Here is a 13,083-nt window from a genome sequence, read left to right on the forward strand (position 1 = left end):
AGAAGAGCTGGGTTTGAGCCCCAGTTGGAACAAGGGCCAAAAACATGCAATATGGGGATTAGGTAAATTGGTCACACTTAATTGACCGTAGGTGTTACAGAATGGTTGTTTGTCTCTATATGTGGCCCTGCGGTGGACTGGCATACTGTAAAATGTACATACAGAAAATGTGACCCTAATGTTTATATTAAGATCATTTCTGGAGAAACCGTTAATATACAACCACAAAAACATTGATAAAAATGCTTACACTCATATAAAAAAAAAAACAGGCCGTTTATGGTTCACAAAAGTTTTGTTTATTTAAATAATTGCAAATCTGATCTTAAAAATGTTGAATAATAAAAGGGGTGTGATTTCTCTGGGTCTCTGTGTTTGTCAAGTCCAATATCTATAAAGACAATTCAACCTGAAATAGAAGATAAGGATGGAAAGCTAGCAGCAAAGTTGTTGTTTTTTTGTTGTTGTTTTCTTGTTTTTATAAAAGTAAACCAAACAAAATAACACAAGCACAAGTGCCTTTTCTCATTTAAAAAAAAAGTTACACTTACATGCACATAAAGCGAAACGTTTAAAAGTGGCAAAATGTATCGTAGCTTCTATGACTGGTCAGATCAGATTCTGAATTTCAAGCTTTTGATGATCATCAGAAAAAAAAAGTCAGGGAATACTGCATTTTATAGCTATACCAACAGTCATAACTGGCCGTCATTCCTTAGCATTTCTGGATTAGAACGAGCAGCCTGTAAATCCTACCCTATCATTGAGACTAGCTCATTTTAAAACTCAACCTCTGCTCCGACAGTATGTCTCAACAGGCTCAATCTCCTGGAACATGCTGGGGCAGCACATGCTCTCACTTCAAAAAGGCCCAGGGCATTGAACTTAGCAAGAAAACCATCTCTTATTTCAACCTGCCAGTCACCGTCAGACACTTCCTTCAACAAACATTTAAAATGATATTTGTTCAAAGCTGCTCACACCCCATAAACATACTGTAAAGGTAAGCTCAAGCTCCAAGATGATATTATAGCACACTGCCAATCATCACATGAAATTAAATAGTGAGCTATCATATAAATTAAATTAATTATATTACATTATTTAGAGTATTATTCTATTTAATTGAAAAATATTCACATTTTGTGTCAAAACTAATGTGTCCTCCCAAACCTAAACATACCTTCATTATCCATCGTCTGAAAGTGAGCGCTATTACAGTTGACCTTTAATTTTCCGGCTCCTCACAGATCACAGCGTCAACAGTGTTCATTTGTACCATCACTTCTCTCTCTGATAAAGTACTTGGTGGGGATTAGAGGTCGCAATAAATAATACTTCCGATACAGCTTCAGAAAGACAAGATTTAAAACAGCAACTTGAATTTCGTCGTCTCCGAGATCGATCTAAAAATCCATGGTCAGTTTTTAAACTACATCATTTCTGTCACTTTGCAAATACAGCATCTTACAGTTTTACACAATGAGTTAAATTATGAATGAAACGAAACAAAAAAACAACGTAGACTTTTGTCTGTACATATGTTACCTGGCTGTCACACAGTCACTGACTGATTATAAATTAAAGAGACGTGGAAGGTGGTGGTTGTTCTCCGTTGCGTTCACTTGGGGTCCTCGATGGTGCCCGTGCTGAGGTCAGTCATTTTGGGATATTTCACCTTCTTCTGGTCCAGCTCATTCTGTGCCCACAGCAGCAACTTCAAGAGCTTCGCCAATTTGGGTGTTGACTCCCTGTTTTCATAGTCCAACACAGCTTGGTTCACCTCACTCCAAACCTGCGCATGAAGATTATTTTATTTTTTTTTTTCGCCTGCTTTTTTACAGACACACTCATGCACCTCTGCAATAAATCATTAGGCTGGTTCCAGGTTTCACAACATTGTATTTTGGCACAGTTCAGACAGTCAACACAGTCATTTAAAGTTTTGTGACACCGATTGAGCCAATGCCACCCAAAAAGCAGGGGTCCACTTTCAAATGGATTGCAGAGTGAGAAAAAATAGACTAATCTCAGACAATTCTGGATAATTTTCCAAAAATTGCCAAAAGTGTATTCAGCCTCAAAAGGGATTTATTTCTGCCATATATTGTTGCAAAATGAATATGTAGGTTTTACGTAGAGGCTCTAAAGTTGCAATCATGGACTCATCATTAATAAATATTTATAATGTATATATTTCTTTACACATGACAGGCTAAATGCCCTGATGTTGATCCATTTCTGTAATTTGGACACATTAACCAAACTAGATTAGTGAAACGCCCTAAAATCACTTTCCCCATTCCAAATTTGTTCAGCGACCCCAATAATTAAAGTGAAATACTGAAATGGAGTGATAATATCGAGTCATCCTGACCTTTTGCCGCTGCATCATGTTGAGAAGATCTCCAAAGGGCGACTCCTCTGGGTTGTCAAAGGCCAGAAGAGCCAGTGTCCTCTCCATCTCTGTCAGACACTCTCGACTCTCCTCCCCCTGCTCAGCCAGTTGTGTCTGGGCAAACTCCAGTGCCGACTCCGTCTCCCTGAGCCTGATCAACTCAATCAAATGCTGCTGCTGCAATGTGAATTAAGGACACAATACAAATATAGCGTCACATATTGAACCAAGGAAGATGAGAAAGAACACAGAAAATAGCAGTCCGACTTAAAGAGGAATTCCGGGATTTTTCGACCTGGGCGTGAAAGAGAATAGTAGTTACTAAAAGTTTCATAATTGGTCCGCCCGTGTCCACCAATATTTGGTGTAAGCTAGATTGTCCCTACCAATATTTGAGACAGGGCAATGTGTATTCACGTACAAACCCACATTTATAAACATAGGCCCAGGTCGAAAAATACCTGAATACTCAAAACGGCAAAAGTAATAAATGAGAGAAGGTATTTCTATAGAAGGTATACTATAATCACAACTATTCATTGCAATGCTTTGCAAATATACCTGCAGATGAAAATACAAGTATCGATTGGTGTCAAGTAGCTCTGGGTGAAGGCTGTTGATGAGTGCAATAGCTTCCTGTATCTGTCCCTTCAGGATCATCTCTCTGATCTTTATCCTTTCGTCCAGAGAGTCCAGGTCCACACTCGGCTCGATGCCAGACTCCATCCGAAACTTCTCCGCTGCCTCTTTAAAACCCTCTGGAGACACAGACGTGGAGCAAAGGAGGAAAGGATAGACAAAAATAAAGTTGCATTTACTCGTTCATTAATTTGAGATCAACTCAGGACTGGAGCATCAAGTCCATGGACATGTTGCTCCATTATCTGAGTGTGTAAAATACCATGTAGTGTCTTTATCAAATGGTATTACTAATAATGGCTAATAATAGTTAGTCTGCGATACATTTACATCCATGTTTATGACGTCAACTCGAAGGTGACGCTGTTCCCAGTTCCAACTTGAAATGCATTTCAATTCAAAATCGGAAATGTGAAACAATAATAAAATGCTGCATGTTTGGTACATAAAAATAATAGTTGTCTCTTCAATCTGCATTATTTAAATACATGTATATAAAGTATATCAAATACATAACTTTTTCAGGTACACTTTTGGACAACAGCATTACGTTTGAGTACACTTGGCAGTGTCTTTGAAGTATACTTGAAGACTGCAACTAACAATTATTTCCATAATAATAATAATAATAATCATCATCATCATCAATTCATGTGTTGATTAGTTATTTGGTCCATAAAACGTCAGTAAATATTGAAAAATGTGATTGCCGTTTTCCAAACTTAGAAATGATGAAGTTCTCAAGTTAATATTTGAGCAAAGAGACCTGAAACTAATCACATTATTTAAAAAACCTTGATCATTCTAAGAACAAAACTTAATAAATGCATAATAATAATAATAATGATGATAGATAGGTAGCTGTGCTGCAGATTTTCTTATCGATCACTTCAGCTTTATAGTAAATGAAAACCTTTGATAAGATAAGATAGTCCTTTACTAATCCTGCAACAAGGAAATGAACAGTGTCACAGCAGCAAAGATAGTAAAGATTAAAGCAACAAATAATGAACATGTATTTTCACATTTGAGAATGTACAATATAGAAAAATAACAATATAAGACAATAAAAGGGTAAAAATAGAAATTACGTTGCCAGCATATACAGTATGAGCTTGATATTTACAACATTAAATATTAAATATTCAGCGGGCAGCAGCAGCCTCACCTGTCACCAGGTAATTCATAATGAGGCGATTCATGTCCGCCCTCTGAATGTGAACGTTGTTCAGTTTGTCCATCCACTCTTCTTTCGTGATGTCATCTGGCTTTTCAGCATAACTCATCATTGGAATGCTGAAAAAAGCAACGACTCCATTATTAGTAATGGCGCAAAAGGTGCGCAAGGCTGACACAGCTCGGCCACAGCGTGTACCTGCACCGAGAGAGACGCTGCAGCAGTCGGGCACAGACCGGTGACACAAACCGGAGTAAAACGTGGGACACACGTCCCTCAGAGACAACAATTACAAACACCACAGCGACAGACGCGGTGTTTTTTTACACCGAAAACCGCGTTTGACCGCTCGTTAGCGTCGCCAAACTAATAAACATCGAGAGTCTCCGCCGCGTCCAAAACAAACCCGTTTCCTCCTCCTGTCTAGTTAGCGGACAGTGTTCGTTCAACTCAACTCACCGTTCAAACACGAGCTCCGGTGATTTATCCTCTCTGTTCTACGTGAGAAGACGGTGAGCGAACACAAACGCGCGGTCTCCTCCTCGGTGCTTTAGGAAAAATAAAAAATAAAAAACACACACACCGTTAAACGGCGCCGACACGGTCAGGAGGATACTCGCGCGGCTAGCTAAATAGCTAAGCTAACGTGATAACCTCGCGATAGGAGCGTCTGACCTGCGAGCTCTGTGATTGGTGGATAAAGTGACGTCACGGTTGCCGAGGAACAGTTGAGTGAAGCTCTGTCATGTTTTAGTCAGATTCTGTAAGAACGTTGATGTGTTTGACACTTTCTCTACATTTATTCTACACTTGTGAACAGACAGTTGTCATTTTGATCATATTTATGATGCTTTTGTCATTTCTTTAAACAACATACAGTATTCTTTGGTTTTACAGGCTATAGGTACAGGGGTCTGCAAGCTGGAGCCACATGTGGCTCTTCAGTCACTCTGCAGTGGCTCCTTTGTAGCTTTAGATATCGAGGCGACAAATAAAAGTATTTCGATATCTTGTGCGTCACATCCAACGTCGACGTAAAATGCAATATTCAGTACACGTTTGAATGCGTCCTGTCCATCTTTGGATCCACGTAACATTTTTCTCGAGCACGAACGACGTACAGTCCAAATATTTGCTTCATTTATTTCAAAGTGGGTTCATTTGAATTTCATTAATTTGCCACAAACAATGAAACAATGGAAGAACCAGGTCTACGGGGTCTAGAGGTTGGGTATAAACTGAACATGTTGTAGTTCTTAAATGTCATAAATGAAAGAGACTATTACTATTGTATATAGTTTATCTGTATATAAACCTTTATACGCGTTATTATTGTCATTTTGTGGGGTTTTTGCGGCTCCAAATGAATTTTATTTGGATGGAGAGACGACAAAAATGGCTCTTTTCATTCTAAAGGTTGCAGACCACTGCTATAGGAGATCATTAGAAAACACATTTTCCCCTTTCTAATCTTATCATATTGCTGGGCAGGTTTTACATTCATAAATGTAAGCTGTTAAAAATGAAACCCTCTTTTTTGCACCTTTCAAAATGTGGTGAAATCCCACATTAAAACAGTATCTACAGCTAGAAAAGCTGTGAAAACATTAGATGTGTGATCCAAATTGAATGTATCCTTACAATGATTCTTATTTCATATGTATGTTTTGTCTATAACCCCTGGCATTTTATATTTGTTTATTTGGTTGTTTGTTTGGTGTATTATTTGTGTTAATGATGTTGAACAAATAAAGACGTTTCAATAAGCTATATTTCTTGTTAAAAAAAAAGATAATTGAACATTACATCTAAACCATATCCAAATCCAACAATCAGAAAAGCTTTGAAAACAGTTGATATATTTTCTTATTTTAATATTTTAATGTAATTCCTGCATTTCTGTTATTTCTTTTTTATAACTACATATTTTGTTTGATTACTTTATGTCCCACTGTAACCTCTGGCTTGCTTTTATTGGCTTATTTGTGTTTAAACTATTTTATTTGTATACATATGTATCCTTTTATTTTGCTCTGTTTATATTGTTCTGTCATTGTCTCTGTTCATTGTTTACTGTTCTGTCAATTTCAACATTTGCTTAAATACATACAATGCATGCTCACATTGACTGTCATACATCTTCCACTCGTAGTCATTAAGAAAATAATGTTGTCACCGATGGTTCTAAATGACATTATATCATGTTTTACATTTCATATTATGTTTCAACATATTTATTCATATTAAATGTTACCTGTATGCAAATTTGATGCAGTTCAAAGCCCCTCATCACAGATCAAAGTCAATAAATAAATAAAGGTGAGACCGGCGACCTGTCCATGGTGTACACTGCCTTTTGCCCTATGTCAGCTGGGACTAGCACCACTGACCCTTATGTGGAGGACAGAGCAGAAGACGAATGAATGAATGAATGAATGAATGAATGAATGAATGAATGTCCCTTTACATTCCAAATACATGGTCATGGTCTGTATGAAATGCCATAAAATGATGATATTCTCAAATGTCTTGTTTTGTCCACAAATATTTTTGGATATTATTGCTTGAAGCTTGCTGCTTGTTAACCTTAGTTTCTATTCCAATCCTTTTCCTCTTGGTCATGGGCTGCACCATGGCAAGGGCTTTGCTTTATGAAAGCCTCCATCTTCGTCATCGTCGTTTCTACCGAAGCCAGAATGGACAAATCAGGCAGAGCGCTCATTTTGAAGCAGAGGGACATTCTTCCTGGTTTGCAAACAGTCCTGAAGTGTTTTGGAAAGGGGTGGAGTCAAACAAAGGCCACTGTAGTTCCCTGGTGTGCAGGGGAAAGGGGAGGAGTCAACATCACTGTAGATCCCTGACATGCTTGGGAAAGGGGAGGAGTCAAAGGCCACCATAGTTCCCTGATGTGCTTGTGAAAGGGGAGGAGTCAAAGGCCACCATAGTTCCCTGAAGTGCTTGGGAAAGGGGAGGAGTCAAATCCACTGTAGTTCCCTGACATGCTTGGGAAAGGGGAGGTGTCAAAGGCCACCATAGTTCCCTGAAGTGCTTGGGAAAGGGGAGGAGTCAAATCCACTGTAGTTCCCTGACATGCTTGGGAAAGGGGAGGAGTCAAAGGCCACCATAGTTCCCTGAAGTGCTTGGGAAAGGGGAGGAGTCAAAGGCCACTGTAGTTCCCTGACATGCTTAGGAAAGGGGAGGAGTCAAATCCACTGTAGTTCCCTGACATGCTTTGGAAAGGGGAGGAGTCAAAGGCCACCATAGTTCCTTGAAGGGGAGTGAGCACAAGAGTCTGTAATTTCTTACAATCTGAATTTTTAAAAAACAATTTCAAAAATTATATGTCTTTCTTGAAAATTAAATGAATGAATGAATGAATGAATGAATACAAAATAATAATAAAAAACACAGGTCTTTTAAATGAAGACAAACTGGATATTATTTTATGTGATTTAAATGGTGAATTCTTCATGGATCTTCTTCAGCATCCTCTCTCATCATCATCATCATCATTTCGGTCCGTTTGTGCACGCGCACGTTGGGTCGCCGTGGGGGTTGGGTTGAGGGGGCGGAGTCAGTGCGCTGCTGCAGCTGTCCATGGTTGTGTATGTGTAGTGGAAGAGGCAGAGACAGGGTTACGGGTACGTGCGGGGATGCGCTCATAGTCACGCTATACTCTCACTGCAAAGATTACAACCCGCCGCCACCGGAGTCGTTCGTTCATTCGTTCGTTCGTTTCACAGCAGCACGAAGCAGCGACTGACAGGTGAGATTTCATGTGCACGGTTTTTCCTCCTCATCGTCTCTCTGACCCTGAGCTTTGGTAGATGAAGCGCTGACGATCCATCGGTGTGTTGCATCAAGAGGAGGCCAGGAAACAAACCAACATGGATGCTGTGCGCTATAGAGCCGCGCTCCTGCTGCTCCTGCTCCTGCTCCTCCTCCTCCTCCTCCTCCTGCTGCTGCTGCTGCTGATGATGATGATGATGTTTGAACACAGATTATGTTTCTAGCATCGTCTAATCTCTCATGAAGTCAATTTATAAAGGAATGCGGGTTGTAACACGCAGCATTTAATACGCTTTACTTCACGCAGAGCAGTGGCCATTCATTTGTGTCAGGATGAGGATGATGATGATGATGATGATGACGATGACACCTATTTGGATTCCCAGGAATATGGCTTCATTTGTTCCTTTAAAAAAAAAAAAAAAAAAAAATGATAATAATGCAGCCTCAATGCAATAAACCTCCTGACTGTAAGGATGTCAGTGACTGATTTACCCACAGCAGCAGAGACACCTGAGCTCCTGCCAAGATACAGACACACTTACTGTAGAATCACGCAGGACAATTTATTTGTGCTGAGCGGAAAAAGAAAGAAAGAAAAGATTACTGCAGAAAAAAGTCAATCCTGCATTTAGACGCCTCACGTCGTCGTCGACTTATCTTTGCGTTTCACACAGAGCTGGGTGTTTCCTTCCATGTGTGCAGGCACAGGACAGCTGTGTGTCACAGAAACTGGACCAGCTGTTGCCTGCAGTCGGGAGGATTCAATCACGCAGGCGTCTGCTGTCGTTGAAGGCCTGATATCTCATTGAGGTTAACATTGTGTAACATGACATGTGTTTTTCTGTCTCTGTGGAGGAAGAAAAGACATCATGGCTGAGCACCAGAGGCAGCGCAGTCTGTCCACCGCTGGTGAGTCCCTTTACCTCGTGTTGGGGGTGGAGAAGGTGGCCACGACGGATGACATCAAGAGATCTTACAGGTGAGGCGTCGCTTACGTCGCGAGAAACCTGTAAGTGAGTCATTTTCCTCTTCTGATTTGTCTTTTTTTTCTGCCACACAGGAAGCTGGCGTTGAAGTTCCACCCTGACAAGAATCCTGACAATCCAGAAGCGGCGGATAAGTTCAAGGAGATCAACAATGCCCACGCCATCCTGAACGACCCCACAAAGCGCAATATTTACGATAAATATGGCTCTCTGGGGCTGTACGTTGCCGAGCAGTTTGGGGAAGAGAATGTGAACACTTACTTTGTCCTATCAAGCTGGTGGGCAAAGGTAAGAGCAGAGTGCACTTTTCTTATTTATATATATTTACACACACTTCTTTTCGTCCGTGTCTCTTCATCTGTGCTTCCACTCGTGTATATTTGCTCTCCTGCAGGCTCTGTTTGTATTCTGCGGCCTGGCGACGGGCTGCTACTTCTGCTGCTGCCTGTGCTGCTGCTGTAACTGCTGCTGTGGAAAGTGTAAACCACGGCCTCGGGAGGGACAGGACCAGGAGTTTTACGTGTCCCCTGAGGACCTGGAGGCTCAGCTGCAGTCCGACGAGCGAGGTAAGACATCGGCGACCTTCCTCCAGGTTCTCCGGTTTTCTTCCCACAGTCCAAAAACATGCAGATTTGGGGATTAGGCAAAGAGGACACTCTAGATTGACCGTAGGTGTGAGAGTGGATGGTTGTTTGACTGGCGACCTGTCCAGGGTTTATGTCAGCGGAGAATGGCACCAGCCATCTGTGACCCTCATGTGGAGGATAAAGCGAAAGAAGATGAATGAATGAATGAATGAATGAATGAATGAATTAATTCATAGAACAAGATGTAAAATGTTGACATGCAGGGACCACCAAATGTTGACCCTCACCAGTAGACATTAGGTACATGTTAAATATGAGCCCCGGACTATTTCTTTTGATTTTATTAACACTAAGAACTCTGTTTTTAGAAGATCAGTGATTATGTCTTTATGCCCAGTAGACATAGTTGCTGACTAGAGAAATTTAACAAGTTGATCTGGTTTTCCTTTTTTATTTATTCATGTATTTTTAAATTGAATTTGTTTAGTTTTTGTTTATTTTATTATTTATTATTTACATATTTAATTTCTGCCTTTTCTGTGATGTTCTGACTGTATTTTAAGAGAGTATATTTCTGTGGATCTATACACCAGTAATGGGAAATGGGGAGAGAGAGTGGGAATGGGCCTTGGGTTAAAACATGTGTTTACAATGTGTCACACAAAATCCTGTCTTTAATATGAAAAATTAAATAAACAAAAACATTTGAATGCCCCGCGCTGCCGGTCACAGGCATAGACACAAATTGATTATCTCTCGTCCATGTGACAGTGTATGAGTGAACAATGAAAATGTAACAAGGAACTTTACTGTGAATAAAGCGTAGGACACCTCATGTTAGGATACATGGTCCACGATAATACAATAATATCACGATACAGCGATTCTGTGACGATCAATATATCGCAAGACAATCGTACAGCGACGCATCTCGATATCTGTCCCGCCGAAGAAAACAAAACGTTAACGTGAAAAGTTAAAAGTTTTGTGTTTATTCACAACAAAGTCTATGTATTGAATGTTGATGGAGCATCTCTTAACGAAGCTTTCTCCAATTATCCCGCTGTAAACGCCCTCTTCTTCGACCAGGTAACTTCTGAAGTTTCCCTCATTCATTTGAAGGAAGGACAACGATATATCACCGAATCGATCATTTGACCTCACCCCCCAGTGCAGTGAGATCTTTCAGATCCAGCACTTCCTTTCTTCAAACTAACGTCACTGCAGTCTTTATGAAAGCATTAAAGCTCTGGGCCAAACCTTCACGATGGACTTTAAATTACTCACGGGGCCAAACTTCGAATGCAGAGCGATAAGCTTTTTCCCAGATTAACTGTCTCCAAGGAAACTAATGTTACTCTCATAAAGCTAATTGTGTTTGGCCTGATGTGTAGCTATGCTAACCACAACAATTCCTCTTCATAGTGTTTTTCTACAAACCATAAACTGGTTAAGGATGGTTTCTCAGCTTTGCTTCAGACAAGAACACAATTGCTATAATCCACAAAAGCAAAGTGTTGGTTTTTTTTGTATTACGACAGATTTCTACCCTTTTATGACAAAACTATAAGTTTTAACCCAGTTCCAAGGGACAAGAAGAGGTAGGGGGTAAAAAAAAAGAGAAATGGGATTGGGCCTTAAAGGAGATATATTATGCAAAATCAACTTTTTAATCATTTTAATACTAATATTTGTGACTCTGGAGGCCCTATGAGTAGGCAAAGTGTGAAAAAGATGTTTTTGTGGTTTGCCTCAGTCTAAGTACAGATAAAACACACAATGTTGACTTCCGCACTTATTGCTACGTCACAATGAGACATTCCTGGAATTGTTGTCTCTTTGTCCCTAAAAAACAGAGTGCTGACGAGGACAATAGTATCCAGAAGAGCAGAAGTCTGCAAAGAGTTCTATTCTTGGCTCCACAGTGCAGCACAGAGTTCTACACAAACTTCCAGCCTCAGAGGATTTACGTGTCCAGTGGATACATTTTATATATGATGGCAATGTGCCGGCTAGAGTCTTCAAATGATGGCTTTTCCAAATGCTAACTGCTGTTAGCTGCCAGAGCCTCAGTGACGCTGACGTAGTTTCCTGTGTCTCATTTGCATTTAAAGAGACAGGCGCTCAAAAGAGAACGTTCTGAACAGGACTGTTTTGGCAGAGTGATGGAAGTCAACATTGCATGTTTTAGCTCCTGTACTTAGACTGAGGAGGACCACAAAAATATGAGTGTGTCATCTTTATTCACACTTTGGCGACTGGTGGAGCCTCCAGAGTCCCAAATATAAGGATTTAAATGATTTTGCATAATATGGGACCTTTAAGGTATTTTGACCAAAGCATGTCACATACATGTTCATGAGGACACCAGAGAAACAGGGTATAATATGTCTCCTTTAAAATGTTGTTTTGCTTTGTCAAACAGAGGCTGGTGGTGACCCCATTGTGCTGCAACCGTCAGCAACAGAGACGACCCAGTTAACATCGGATGGGCACTACTCCTACCACACTGACACCGGCTTCAACTAAGCGTCTGTCCTCATCAGTCCTGGCCTGTGGTCCTGTCTGCTTTCCCTGCTCCACCACAGTGAGACAAAAGAAAGGGGCAAATCCATCTTTCCACTTCAGAAAAAAGGAGCCATGTAGAGGAGAGGGACTACTAAAGCATGGCCCATGAAAGGAACTAATGAAGTCACATCCCTTACACTCCTCCCTGATTGGTCCCCTTAACTTATTTACCCCCCGCGCTATGATAAGAATAAAGAAACAACCAAATTGTTTCTTTTATAATTTCTTCTTTTGTATTTCTTGGCCTTGAACCACACAGGTCACCTGCCCCACTCTCTCTCTCTCTCTCTCTCTCTCTCTCTCGCTCTCTCTCTCTCTCTCTCTCTCTCTCTCTCTCTCTCTCTCTCTCTCTCTCTCTCTCTCTCTCTCTCTCTCTCTCTCTCTCTCTCTCCCGTACCTTGCATCACGGTGTAGCATGCACTGTTTGTAAAACATGGTCTCCAAATGTCCATTCATCATCGTTTGCGACAGTTTTACTTTGCAAAGCTCTTAACGTAGGTTCGTACATAATGTGCAATATGTTGATGTGAGTTCAGATCACGTGGAGGAGGAGGCAGGAAAGTTGAGGTGATGTTTTTACGGTAAAAGGAACAGAGAGCCATGGTTCAGGGAGGAGCTGCTGCTGCTGCTGCTGCTGCTCAGAGTGATGTGTTTGTCGTTGGGTTAAGTCGTGTCGTCATTTAACCGCCAGGAACAGAGTTCTCATATATTATTACAAATCTTCATCTCTGATTTACAGTCAGTGATGTTTTCCTTAAAAAAAAAAATGCTTCCTGCCATCATCAGAAACCCCAGTTTGTCTTTGTTTATTCTTGGTTTGCTTCTCCAGTCAGGTTTTTAAGGCACTGAGCTTTATTTGCTGACAGATCACTTCATACTTTCATTATTGATCAGTATTGGTGTTTCTGTCACAGGTCACACAGCTTTATTTCCGCC

The 13,083-nt window shown here is 40.6% G+C and overlaps 2 protein-coding genes across 2 annotated transcripts; one reads left to right on the plus strand and one right to left on the minus strand.

Annotated features, from left to right (window-relative positions):
- Positions 1-325: 325 nt before the first annotated feature.
- On the minus strand, positions 326-4,822 carry LOC310931897 (glucose-induced degradation protein 8-B homolog). The gene is made up of 5 exons (XM_083895139.1): positions 4,674-4,822; positions 4,206-4,333; positions 2,960-3,156; positions 2,378-2,575; positions 326-1,795 (listed from the first exon to the last, which is right to left on the minus strand). The coding sequence occupies exons 2-5, from the start codon at positions 4,324-4,326 to the stop codon at positions 1,622-1,624; spliced, it is 690 nt and encodes a 229-aa protein (XP_083751265.1). The 5' UTR covers positions 4,327-4,333; positions 4,674-4,822; the 3' UTR covers positions 326-1,621.
- A 4,053-nt stretch (positions 4,823-8,875) lies between these two features.
- dnajc5aa (DnaJ (Hsp40) homolog, subfamily C, member 5aa) lies at positions 8,876-12,108 on the plus strand (the record flags this gene model as incomplete). Its single annotated transcript, XM_083895140.1, has 4 exons — positions 8,876-8,985; positions 9,067-9,280; positions 9,387-9,558; positions 12,005-12,108. 4 exons carry the CDS (start codon positions 8,876-8,878, stop codon positions 12,106-12,108), a joined length of 600 nt encoding a protein of 199 aa, XP_083751266.1.
- Between the last annotated feature and the right edge of the window lie 975 nt (positions 12,109-13,083).

Source organism: Microchirus variegatus (assembly GCF_963457635.1).
Source record: "Microchirus variegatus genome assembly, chromosome: 9".
Classification (NCBI taxonomy): domain Eukaryota; kingdom Metazoa; phylum Chordata; class Actinopteri; order Pleuronectiformes; family Soleidae; genus Microchirus; species Microchirus variegatus.